Below are 12,887 nucleotides of genomic sequence, written 5' to 3'. Positions count from 1 at the left end.
AACAATGTGCATGAGAGCTCATTGAGTTTAGAGAAATAACATCATTTTTTTCCAGATCTAGTTGCTTCCACTCATTTTCAAGGAACTCTGATGGTGAGGAAGGAAGGACATTTCCTCCCTAATAAATTTTTTAGTGCGTGACAGCTCTGCTGTTTATTGAAGCTGTGCAAAACTGTAAATGATGGTGAAATCATGTCTGAAGCACCTGCTATGAAACTGTGATACTTGGCTGCCACATTACATGCAAAATAAAAAGATCTGACATGATAGCTTATAAAATATAAACATGTATTCATACGGCAAAGATGCTTGTATTAGTTCATAGACAATGGAATAAAGAATGTGGAATTCAGCTGAGAGTAGGTTTAAAAAAAATTTGCCTGCTCTGCAATTTAGGTGGCAACTGGCATATCTTCTCCAGATGCTGTCCTTCTACACATGCACGCACCCTCAAGTGTACATTATCTTTCTTGCTGCTCTTGCTCAGTTTTTCACACATTTTGCACATACACCAGGGTAGCTGTTTCAACAACTGGTCCTAAAGTTGCATCAACTGCCTTTTCGTACGAGACAAACAGGATCCCATTTTAATAGCTGAGTCACACCAGAAGGGATAGGTAGGAGGTGACAAAGAGCAGTGATCAAAGGACAAAGAGGTCCCATTTGAACACAGAAAAGACTATGCTGGGGTCAAAGGATATGTCCGTACAAGAACTGTGTGGAACAGTGGCTATAGTAAGGGGCACTAGGTGACACTGAGTGAAAAAGCTGGCTGGATCCAGCCCCATGTTTTCATATATGAATACCCAAGTTTGGCTTCTCTGGTTGTACCAGGGAATAAGAAATAGCAGAGGGAGCAGGTACTTTGAAAATTACAGCCTTAAGTAAAGCCCATTCATGAAAGTTAGTAATTTGGACCGTACAGCATATTGCTGTTGCATTACATTATAGTATTGATCCTAATTTTTGAAATCCCAGCTCTTTAGCTAAAAGCCACTAATCACTGGCTAATTGTTCTTATTGCGTGAGGAAACATTTCTGGCTGAGGCATGAAATCAAAACAAATGGTTCCACACAACAGAGTTCAGTCTTTGTTTAAGTGCATGAACATGAAGGCATTTAGACCTCAGTGTCTCCTTCACAGCAATGTGTAAACATGTGTAATTAGCCTTGTACTTATCTGCATTAGTATCATTAGAACTGAAACCCCTTTTTAATCTGGATTCTCTTCTCTTCTCAATGTCAGCCTGTTTCTGGACCAGTACAGAGCTAGCCTTGTGGATGCAATAAAGAGATTACTCCAGCCCAGTGTAAGTATGTTTCTATTTTCTCCTGAACACGGGCTTCAGAATAATTAGTCTGTGCACAATGATTGAGAGAGTAATGGAATGGCAGGATTAATGTCATGTAATACTTTAATACTTATTATGTCCAACTTCAATTGAGTCTTCTAATCTATCAGATTCCTTCCTAATCATAAACTGGGAAACTTCTTATACTTGGCCTTCTGATAAGGAACACAGTGGGTAGTAAAATAAATGAAACCACTTCAAAGATAGTGTGAGATTATTTTTATCAAAGCGTTTCTTTAGTATTTTCCTTTGATAACAATGTCTTCATATTAAAGTAAAATTCTGATATTGAAAGTTTTTTATGTTGGCTTCTGTCATTTGTAATCCCATCAATGGTAACCTTTGTCATTGTGTATTTATTTATTGTAAAGTGCTATTTTTTTATTCCTTTCAGTGCTGCTTATATTAAATGAATAAAACCCTTAGGTCCATAGCCTAAAACTTTGGTTGCTTTGTTTTCTCCCTTCTCCCTCTCTCTCTCTTTGTTAATGTAGTAAGCCAAGTTCATACAAATTACAAACCCTATTACACAATAAATTTTACAAAACTATGAAACCAGTTCAGCACTTATATATCCAGGACTGGGTATGCAACATACAAGAATTGTAGCCCAGTTCTATGTATGATGATTTGGAATTAATTCCTATTGGGGCTTATTAATTGGGTTTACTCCCATATTTATTTATTTGTTTGCCAGTTACTAAGTGATTTTTTAGCATTTCAAGGCAGTGAGCAACGAAGTTAAGACAATACAATATCCATAAAACAGATATCAATAAAAGCAATATTACAATATAAATTCAAAACAATATATTGGACTAGATACAGCAATACATCAGCAACTTGTATGACGAATAGAGATCTCGATCCCTTCCCTGCAACTGTCCTTTCCAATCCTCAGAAAATTGATTCCTGGCCTAAAAACCACCTGAGATTGGGGTTGTATTATGGGAGGGAAGGTAAAATCACCCTCTTCTCCTTGCATCAGCCCAGCTCCATTGATGAACTAGCAGGAAAGGTGATGTCACCCCTTACCCTGACCGTCCACATGGATCCTAAGACCTTGAGAATCATCTTCATCAAGGTTAGAAAGGACAGCTGTGGGAGAGGGAGCAAGTGAAAGAACCACCTCCCTTTATCGGACCTGTAATTTAAATGTTTGTCCTATCTCCAGGGTTTCAGAGCCAGCAACAATTCTTAAAGGCAAATATCAAACTTAAATATCAAACCTATTTAAGTAGATGTAGCCCTTCGAGAATGTTCTACTAATCCCTGACCATGAAATACTTGTCTTAATAAAAATGTCTTGGTTTACAGGAGAGAGTTTTTAGAGGAGAGGCTAGACACATATTTTAAAGTACTCTTTTGTTGAAGAATGTCACTGATGATCTCAGCCTGCAATGTTCCTAGCTTTCTATAGTTGTAAACCCAGGATAGGCATGAATCCAGTTCAGTAGACTAAATTGAAAAGCCCAGATTAGCACACTGCTGGTTTCAGTAGGACTGGGCTTCACTGCTGCCTTAGCTTCATTTCCTCCCCATTTGTGCCTTCTCTGTAAACCTAGAAATACGTGTGGGGGTGTCCATACTACAGACTTAGTCTAAATCAAAGTCCTTCCAAGGGAGCTATGGGACACTTTTTAGTATTACAGTTTCCAGGATTCCTTGGGAGAAGAACCAATATAAATATAGACTATAGATTAGATCTTGTTTTCAACCTGTACTGCATTGCAAAGTCTGGTATCCTGAATCGTGAACTTGGAAAGCAATGAACTTTATTGACTCTTGGGACCTTTGTATTATGTCTCTATCATCTATCCTTGCATTAGGGCAGCCATTCTTGACTTTGTTACCATTGAGAAAACTCTGAAAATTCTTCAGGCTTTAAGAAATCCCAGAATTGGCACGATCATACAGAATACAGTCAGGAAGCATAGCTGTGTACATGCCTACCCAAGGTCCCTCCCCTTCCAACCCCCTCCAGGTCCATCATTGGCCATTGGGGGGGGGGGGGCAAGTCAACATAAACATATGGTCATATCACCTGATAAATGTTTAACAGTATTAAAAATATATATTAAAATTAATATAATTAATTAATTCCCACTCATTCAGGAAACTCTTCCAGGCCATCAAGAAATGCAATTCATGAAATCCTGGTTGAAAAAACTGGATTAGGTCCTGAATTGTTTTATGTCATGCACATGACTGGAAATGCAATTCCATTGTGATTTGCTTGGCTGGCATCTGAGCCCTGGCAGGACCACTTGTACTTCCTTATATTTCCTGAGCAATGATGACGTGAAGCCCAAAAAGGGACAAGAGGATAAAGTGATTTTCTGTTTACTCTGGAATGAGATGTTGACCTCTGTGCTTCACAAGTTGTTGTTTCCATGTCTTGAAGAATGTAACTAAAACACATTAGCTGTATTGTATTGTAAGCTCATACTTAATTCATAAAACATAGTTGCATCTAGGTCTCCACACATTTTGAGTTTTCTGGCATTGTCCTTGTATGTGTTTCTAACCATCTTTCTTCCTAGATAATTAATGTTTGTATTTTCCCAGACTGAGTTTCATTTTGCCATCATATCCATTTTAGCACCCTTTGCATTACTGACTTTTCTCTGAGTGTAGGTGATCTAATGTGATCTCTTCTCAGGAGCAGTAGGCTGATGCTATTTATGAAGGAAAAAGCTTCCATTCCTTTTTAGACAGAAATGTATCTTAGAGATGATATCCAGTTCCACAAGATAATAGCTGTACCAGGGAACAGCTCTGATCTCACAGTACTGGTACTAATACAGATTAGAACCAAGAGTTACATCCCAAAGTAGTCATCCATTGACAGAAGGCTTATCTGTCAGGGTGTGTGTGTGTGTGCTGTTTAATTGCCAATTGCCTTCTCCCACTATAGATCATCATTTACCTGTCTATGCTGTTCCTAAGTGTCTCCAGACTCCCATGAGTAGAATTTCATGGAGCTTAGTAGTTTTCATGGGGAGAGCACAAAAGTTTAATTCTATCAGCAGAATTTTGCTGGACACAGCCAATTAGCAGGGCATATACAGGTTACTAGCCTAGTATATTTTTTAGAGGGGAGTTTTATTATTATTTATTATTGTAAGTGTTTCTACCACATGATCTCCTGAATAACAGATTGACATGAAAGAACCAATTGGGGTCAGTTCGATACTTATAGGTGAATATACTGTGTATACATAGAGAAGAGTTTGTATAAGAGCCACTGATGAAGATTGCATTGAAAATGTGTTTATTTCCTCCGGAGCTCATGTTGGCTTTGTTGGCTATGTACTTTGCTGCTACAGTAAAGAAGATTTATTGGAATGCTTGCCATCATCAGCTTGTGTTTCACTTCTCTGGTGGGACACTACCAATTAGCATAACTTATATAGGTTACTAGCCAAGTCTGTACTTTAGTTTAGAGGGCAGTCTTGAATCCCCTCAAAGTACGCCCTCTAAAGCAAAGCCCATGCTCCCTTGGGCTGCACGTTGCAGGGAAAATAAGTGCTGATATGTCCATATATAATTATAATACCCAGAGAAATTTGCATTTCCCAGGATCTCTTTGCCTGATATACACACAGCAACAGTGGTATTCTATGGACCAAGAAGGGTGGCCCCCCAGGGGACTTGCAAGAGTTTTTGCTATCAACAGTGCTCACGCCAGGTGAATAGTACTGAGAAATTATAGTTAATCTTCAGAAACCTCATTGGGCACCTGATGATGCCATCAGGAGTGTGGTAGGATTCCCAAATTGAAGAACTAGGATTGTAAAAAGACATTCTGGATTGGGTGGGGCAGTGCCATGGCTCACTGATAGAGCATCAGTTTTGATTGCAGACAATCCTAGTTTTATTTTTGCTTGGGGTAATTTTAATCCCCTTTTCTCCTGTCAGTTTGGCCTCAAAGTCACTTATAATGTCACTCCCGCCACATACACACACAAAGGAAAACTAAAAATATTTCAACCAAATTCACCTTCTGCCAGCCACAAATTAACACATAAGGAGGGGAGGGGGCAGAGTAGTTGGTAGTAGCTCTACCCCATAGCAAGAGTCTCTTGGCAGGCAGGCAGGTACTCAGTCCCTACCATCTCCAGTGCAGGTAGTAGGTGATGTGAAAGACCTCCATCAGGATCCCAGAGAGTGAGCCATTGCCCTTGGTAGATCAGTGATCTGAATCTAGTATTTTTGGAAAATATTTCTATGTATTGAGCCCATCCTGTACTTCACTGGAGACAGAAAAGGCTGTATCTATAATCTTTAACCGCTCCTGCGGAGCGGAATAAATAAAAGAGTAAGCCCTAAGGGGGAGGGGAAAGGGCAGGCTCTGTCCTGGATAAAAACTCGGAGGGCCCAATCAGGAGCCTGATTAGCTCCTGATTGGGCCCTCCGAGTGTCACTCCAGGGCCAAGCAGCCAATGGGGAACCGTGCAAAGCCTGGCTCCCCATTGACCACTTCGCCCAGCCTCGCCTTGCCCAGCCAGGGACTCACCGCACACAAGGAGAAGCAGAAGAGTACCTACAGGTTACTAGGCACTGTAGATCAATCATAAGAAAGGCCAAAGCTGAAGGTGAGCTAAGATTGGCCAGGGAAGCCCATTGTAACAAGAAAAGATTTTTCAGCTATGTGAGGAGCAAACGTAAAGTGAAGGAGGTAATAGGCCCACTGTTGGGTGTGGGTGGACAAATTCTAATGGAAGATGCAGAGAAAGCAGAAAGGCTTAGTGCCTATTTTACATCTGTTTTTTCCCACAGGTCAAAGTGTTTAGGCACATCTAGAGATGGCCATAGCCAAAAGACAGTGTCTGGGTGGCAGGTTAACATGGATAGATAGGTTGTCCAGAGGCATTTAGCTGCACTGGATGAGTTCAAATATCGGAATAACGTTTGCTCTCTTCCAGTCCTCCGGGACATCTCCAGTCCTTAAAGAGGTTCCGAAGATGATGGACAAGGGCTGTGCAAGTGCTCTGGAAAGTTCTTTGAGTACTCTCGGGTGCATTTCATCCGGACCAGGGGATTTGAACTCATCCAGTGCAGCTAAATGCCTCTCGACAACCTCTCTATCCATGTTAACCTGCCACCCAGACACTATCCTTTGGCTACGGCCATCTCTAGATGTGCCTAAACACTTTGACCTGTGGGAAAACAGATGTAAAATAGGCACTAAGCCTTTCTGCTTTCTCTGCATCTTCCGTTTACCCATCCGCACCCAACAGTTGGCCTATTGCCTCCTTTACTTTACGTTTGCTCCTCACATAACTGAAAAATCTTTTCTTGTTACAATGGGCTTCCCTGGCCAATCTTAGCTCACTCTCAGCTTTGACCTGATGATTGATCTACAGTGCCTAGTAACCTGTAGGTACTCTTCTTTAGAGCTCTGTCCTTCCCCCCATTTCCTGAACATTTTCCTTTTCTTTCTTAGTTCCTCTTGAAGTTCTCTGTTCATCCAAATAGGCTTCTTAGAGCTCCTGCAGTGTTTTTGTCTTTCTGGGATGCTCCATTGATTCCTTATTATAGTCACAATATTTAAAAGCCTGCCATACAGAGGATGGAGCAGAATTGTTCTCTCTAGCCCCAGAGGGACAGACCAGAATGAATGGAATGAAATTAATTCAAAAGAAATTCCATCTAAACATCTGGAAGAAGTTCCTGACAGTTAGAGCGGTTTCTCTGTGGAACAAGCTTCCTCAGGAGGTGGTGGGTTCTCCATCTTTGGAAATTTTTAAACAGAGGCTAGATAGCCATCTGATGGAGAGGCTGATTCTGTGAAGGTTGAAGGGGATGGCAGGTTACAGTGGATGAGCTATAGGGTTGTGAGTGTCCTGCATAGTGCAGGGGGTTGGACTAGATGACCCATGTGGTCCCTTCCAACTCTATTGTTTGGTGTAGTGGTTAGGAGTGCAGACTTCTAATCTGGCATGCCAGGTTTGATTCTGCGCTCCCCCACATGCATCCAGCTGGGTGACCTTGGGCTCCCCATGGCACTGATAAAGCTGTTCTGGCCGAGCAGTGATATCAGCGCTCTCTCAGCCTCACCCACCCCACAGGGAGTCTGTTGTGGGGAGAGGAAAGGGAAGGTGACTGTAAGCCACTTTGAGCCTCCTTTGGGTAGGGAAAAGCGGCATATAACAACCAACTCTTCTTCTTCTTCTTCTTCTTCTTCTTCTTCTTCTTCTTCTTCTATTATTCTGTAATTCTATGATTCTAATCATAGAACCAAAGAGTTGGAGGGGACCTCCAGGGTCATCTAGTTCAACCCCCTGCCGAATGCAGGAAATTCTCAACTACCTGCCCACCACAGTGACCCCTGTTTCATGTCCAAATGATGCTCCCCCCAAAAAAAAACCCCCCACAGAATCCATAGCCAGTTTTGCTTGGAGGAAATTCATCTCCTGACCCCAAAGTGGCAATCAACATTTTCTTGGGCATGCAAGAAAGGGCCTCTTGAGCCAAGCATGGACACAATCCCTTCTGCCTAGCAACTTAAAATCTATTTAAATTCACAGAATCAGTATTTCTGTCAGAAGGCTATCTAGCTTCTGCTTAAAAACTTCAAAGGAAGGAGAACCCACCACCTCCCGAGGAAGCCTGTTCCACTGAGGAACCACTCTGTCAGGAGGTTCTTTCGGATGCTTAAAATTCTTTTGTATTAATTTCATCCAATTGGTTCTGATCCAACCCTCTGGGGCAACAGAAAACAACTCTGCTCCAACCTCTATGTGACAGCTCTTCAAATACTTGAAGATGGCTATTATATCACCTCTTCTCACCAGGCTAAACAGACCAAGCTCCCTCAAACTTCCCTCATACGTTTTTGGTCACCAACCCCCTCACCATTTTCATTGGCCTGCTCTAAAAATGCTCCAGTTTGTCTATATCCTTCTTCAATTGTGGTGCTGAAAACTGAAAACAGTACTCTAAGTGAGGTCTAACCAGAGCAGAGTAAAGACCTTACTCAGATCTCAGAGTAAAGTCACTTTGGTTAAGATCTTCACTATTATTGGTGCTCAGTGAAGTGTGGAGAAATGCACTTGTAGTTCTTGATTGTTAACGGTTTTAAAAAGAAATCCAGGATACTATGCTGGGTGAAAGCTAGGTTCCTGTTCCTATCCACCCACACCCAAGCCCTGAAGCTGCCCAGCAGCCTGCTCTAGTGCTCTGCCCATTGGGAAATGCTGTCATAAGCTTTTGTGACCTAGAGCAGTGGTCCCCAACCCCCGGTCCTGGGACTGGGACCGGTCCGTGGATCAGTTGGTACCGGGCCGCAGCTCCTCCTTGTCCTCCTCCCCGGCTCCTGCCTCAGGAGCTGTCCTGCCACTCTGCTGCCGGCTCACCTTTGATGCTCTCTGGTGGCCGAGATGGCCGGGGCTCCCCCTCGTCATGGCACTGCGCAGCTGCTGCTGGCAACGCCCCCCAGTGGGCGGTGGGAAGTCAGGGGCACCATCAGGAAAGCAAGTGGAGCAGGGGCTCAGGCGGTGGCAACAACATCCCTCAGCAAAAGACTACCCCCTCCCCGCCAGGCCTCAGTAAAATTGTCACTCATTGACCGGTACCCGGTGATAAAACGGTTGGGGACCACTGACCTAGAGCCCATTTCACTAGGTACATGAATCCAGGAGGAAACCTGAGATCTGCATAGAATTTCAACATAGAATTTCAAACGTTATTACTAATCTAATATTGTCGGGATTCCTGGTGGGAACCTCCAAACTAGTTTAAAACCAATTTTTTAAAGCATAATAAAAATGTGGCCTGAAATGTTAAAAAAGTGAATTCTGTAAATAGAAAACAAGGAAGGAGAAGGCCAAACACAGTGAGTGCCCTATGATGAATTTGAAGTGAAAGTATGCACCAAATGATGCATGAAAAGCAGCAGTACTAAATGCATTTCCTCCTCAATACTTAATTGATACCATTTTTTTCCTGCTTGTTCACTAGTTATGGCTTTTCATGGTTATTGCTCAACATGATCAAAGCTGACACAGGGATGACCAAGAACCAATTAAAAGAAGTAGTCAGAGGCAGGGATGCATGCCGAAGACTTTCCTATAGAATCGCCAAGGGTCAGACACGTCTGAACGGATAACATCATCATCATCATCATCATCATCATGGTTACTCCAATAGCCTCTTAGGCTCTAGAGTACATGATTCCATAGCTTATCTAAGTGAAACACTTTGTGTCTATTTAACTGCCATATGGATTAATCTTGGACTAAGGTGACACAGTGATTTTTCTCCCCCCACTGCAGCCCAACTTCCAGAGTCACTTACTAGTAGACAACTGTTGCACTGTGTCAGTGCCACCTGTCTGGCAAAGATCACACATAGCCTTTCTTGGAGTACAGCCAAGTGCAGGCTGAATTGATAAGAGAACTCTTTTCATTGTGGACCTTCATCTATAGGAATGGTAGAGGTTTGGTAGCAAAGCATGAGTTTTGCAGGTAGGAGGCTGCAGTTTCAGTTTCCAGGGTCTCCAGGTACAGGATCTTTGGCACGTGAAGTGTTAGAAATCACTCTCTCTGCCTGAAACCATGGAGAGCTGCTACCAGTCAGAGTAGGCAATATGGACCTAGAGGGGCCAGTGTTCATCCCAAGATTAAGAGAAAAAGTAACCCCACACCCACCCACCTGACAGATGCTCATCCAATTTCCTAATGAAAACTTCCAACAAAAGAGACTTCACCACTCTCTGAAACAGCATATTCTATCTGCAAATAGCCCTCACAATCAGAAAATGCTTTCTAATATTTAAGTGAAACCTCCTTTCCCATCATTTGAATCCACTGCTCCTAGTTCTTGTCTCTAAAGCTACAATGAACAAGTTGGCCCCCTCTTCAACAGGTCTACCTTTTACTGTGTGGTTAAGCACAGCTATCAGATCTCCCGTTGCTCTCTTCTCCAAGCTACTTATACCCAACTCTCTCAACCTTGCCGCATAAGGCATGGATTCCAACCACTCAGCCATCCTAGTTGCCTTCCTCTGAACATGTTCCAACTTCTCAATATCAGACAATATTATCAATATATTATAATTAATTAATAACTAGACAATATTATTGTTACCCATCCTTTCTTTACAGACTCCCCCCTAGTTCTAAGAGAAACGAAGTATCAAATATATCTAGATTTTTAAAAAACTTGACAGTTTTTTGTGTATCTGATATATATAATTAACTGTTTTTGCAGAGACAAGCAAAATTAAATTTCTCATGATATTTAAGGTCAAATGTTTGAGAAATTGTGTACCTGAATCATCATAGTCATAGAAATGCATTGTCTGTACCATTCATTTTCCTGTTAAAAATATTTTTCCAACCAAACAAAAAATGTGTTGCATTTTTATATAATTTATATTAGAACTGTTTATATATATATATAAAATGAATGTGTATACTTTCTTTTTAATATTCTAGGGAAAAGCAGTGGTATTTGCTCCACTCAGAGGGAATACTCTAAACCAGTTTTGCAATCTAGCTGAAAAAGCTGGTTTCTCTATCCAAAGACATGAAAATTATGATGAGCACATTTCAAACTTCCACTCCAAGGTTAGTTTTCTGCTCATGTTAGATAACACTTTAATCCGCATTGCATTTTGAAGAGATCATGGTCCTTTTGGCAGGTAACCTAAATGTTTGATTAAAGTACTCTTAGGTATGCGGCTTCTAAATAGCTATTTTTTTGTATCTGATTATTCTGCATGGTAGTACCATCCTTTATCTTTGCATGTCTAGAAGAGCTTTATAGAAGCTTCTCCTGTTTACCATTTCCTCAGAACTAATCTGTTCATTCATAAGGGGTCTAATTCAAAACATTCAGAGGTTTAATTTAGCTCATCACATACACATCTATGGCAAGGAAGCACATACAGTTTAAGCAAAAAAAATGCAGCTGTTAAATGCTGAAATATATGGAAATAAATAGGAGGTGAATGTCTAATTGTATCATATCGTGGTTTTAAATCCTTATCTGGCTCTTTTATAGCTGGGTCAGTTGGCAGCTTCAAACTGCTAAATCGTACACAGAATTTCACACTTGTGGGGTTATATGTCGGATCTGGGCACTACAAGATTTAGGTCAAAGGCACTTATCTGAGTACAATTTCTAAGCTTGCTTACATAAAGCAACTGTTATCACTCTTCTCTTTTATGACATTCAGGTATAGAGAAATGTAGGACAGAGAGAAGGTGATTTACAGAAAAAATTAGGAATTACCTTATTTCTCTCCCCATATTTTGTAGTCCTGTCAATCAACATCCATTATTACTTAGGGTTTTTAGTTTTCTGTGTACTGCTGGGCCTGTAGTTCTCTGTACAACTGACCCTGACAGCTGGTCTCCACCAAAGCTGTTCCCATCCTTTTTCCTTTGTTTTGTCCATTTCCAGGAGAGACTGAGTTGAATAAAGTTTCCAAAACCCTATAACTGGCCCTGTGTGGAACAACCATCAGACAGGAGTGGCAGTTCCCTATCAGGGATACCTGAGAATGCTGACCCTGTGCATTAGTTGAATATTCCTGGTCCTAGTTCAACTGATCTTTGCAAGAAGGGATATGTGAGATGCAACCAGCATAGCACTGCACTGTGAGAAGACAGAAATGATATGAATTCAGACTTCCAGCCTTAAACCAGAAGGCAACTCTCTTAACAGTGCGGAGTTTGACTGGGTTGTCATCATGGCTTTCTCTGATGGATGGCATATATTAACTTGCACCATCTCTGATGCAGAAAACTAAAAACAGCACAGGAGGGAAAGCAGTTCAGATAGCTGTTGTAGAGCTTTCCTCTGTTTCTATGGTGCAGTTCTAAAGCGGCTACCATTGCTGGACTCTGATTCATGACCATGATCCATGGGGTCGGGACCCTTTAGCTTCCTTCAGCTTGACCTGGAGCAATAAAGCAGAACATGAGTGAACGTGGGTTAATATGATGGTGGTAACTTTAGCTGGACACTATCAAGCAAAGGGTTAATATTGCAACAGCAGAATGCCAGAGCAGTTTATTTTGACACAGTCAAACAAGTGATATTTCAGTGGAAATAGCAAGTCAAAATCTGAGAGCTACACGCTAGCAAGGAAGCTGTTGCAACAGCAAAGGACTTGTACACTATATGCCAGGAGAAGCTATATATCTGTGGTTCTGCCCCTTGGCTGAATTCTTGCAACTTCTTTGAGAGCCAGGATTTGAACTTTCACTGTCAGTCTTGGGCTTTTGTCTGTGCTTGTCATATTGCTCCAGTGAGGAAGAACACTTCGGAATCTCCGGCTGTTACTCTTAAGAGACTTCCTGGCTAGGTAACCTCTGGCTCTAGAGTAGCCTCAAATGCTATTCTGACTGAATGGGTATATATGAGACTAAGGTTTCTATTGGATCTGTGGCCTGATGTTATTTCTGGTGTTAGATAGAAAGCAACTCATGACAGTTCTCGCATCTCCTTCTCAGCTTACTGGTAGACATTTGCCCTACCATTTTCCTTGTGCGTCTGAATCTAAGAGGTGTGGTGGTGGCA

At 41.7% G+C, this 12,887-nt stretch overlaps 1 protein-coding gene across 8 annotated transcripts in view; it reads left to right on the top strand.

The window, feature by feature from the left end:
- The window catches only part of CAMKMT (calmodulin-lysine N-methyltransferase), a 347,932-nt gene that overhangs the window by 326,939 nt on the left and 8,106 nt on the right, over positions 1–12,887 (top strand). For 6 of the 8 annotated variants that reach the window (XM_077337458.1, XM_077337406.1, XM_077337396.1 and 3 more), the window contains 2 exons: positions 1,247–1,310; positions 10,796–10,927. In XM_077337458.1, coding sequence (XP_077193573.1) covers positions 1,247–1,310; positions 10,796–10,927 — 196 coding nt within the window. The remainder of the gene's footprint in view (positions 1–1,246; positions 1,311–10,795; positions 10,928–12,887) is intronic. The other 2 variants (XM_077337432.1, XM_077337425.1) reach the window with 1 other exon arrangement.

This window comes from Paroedura picta, chromosome 1, assembly GCF_049243985.1.
Source record: "Paroedura picta isolate Pp20150507F chromosome 1, Ppicta_v3.0, whole genome shotgun sequence".
NCBI lineage: Eukaryota > Metazoa > Chordata > Lepidosauria > Squamata > Gekkonidae > Paroedura > Paroedura picta.
Note: the sequence above shows the minus strand (reverse complement) of the source record. Positions and strands in the feature narration are given on the sequence as shown.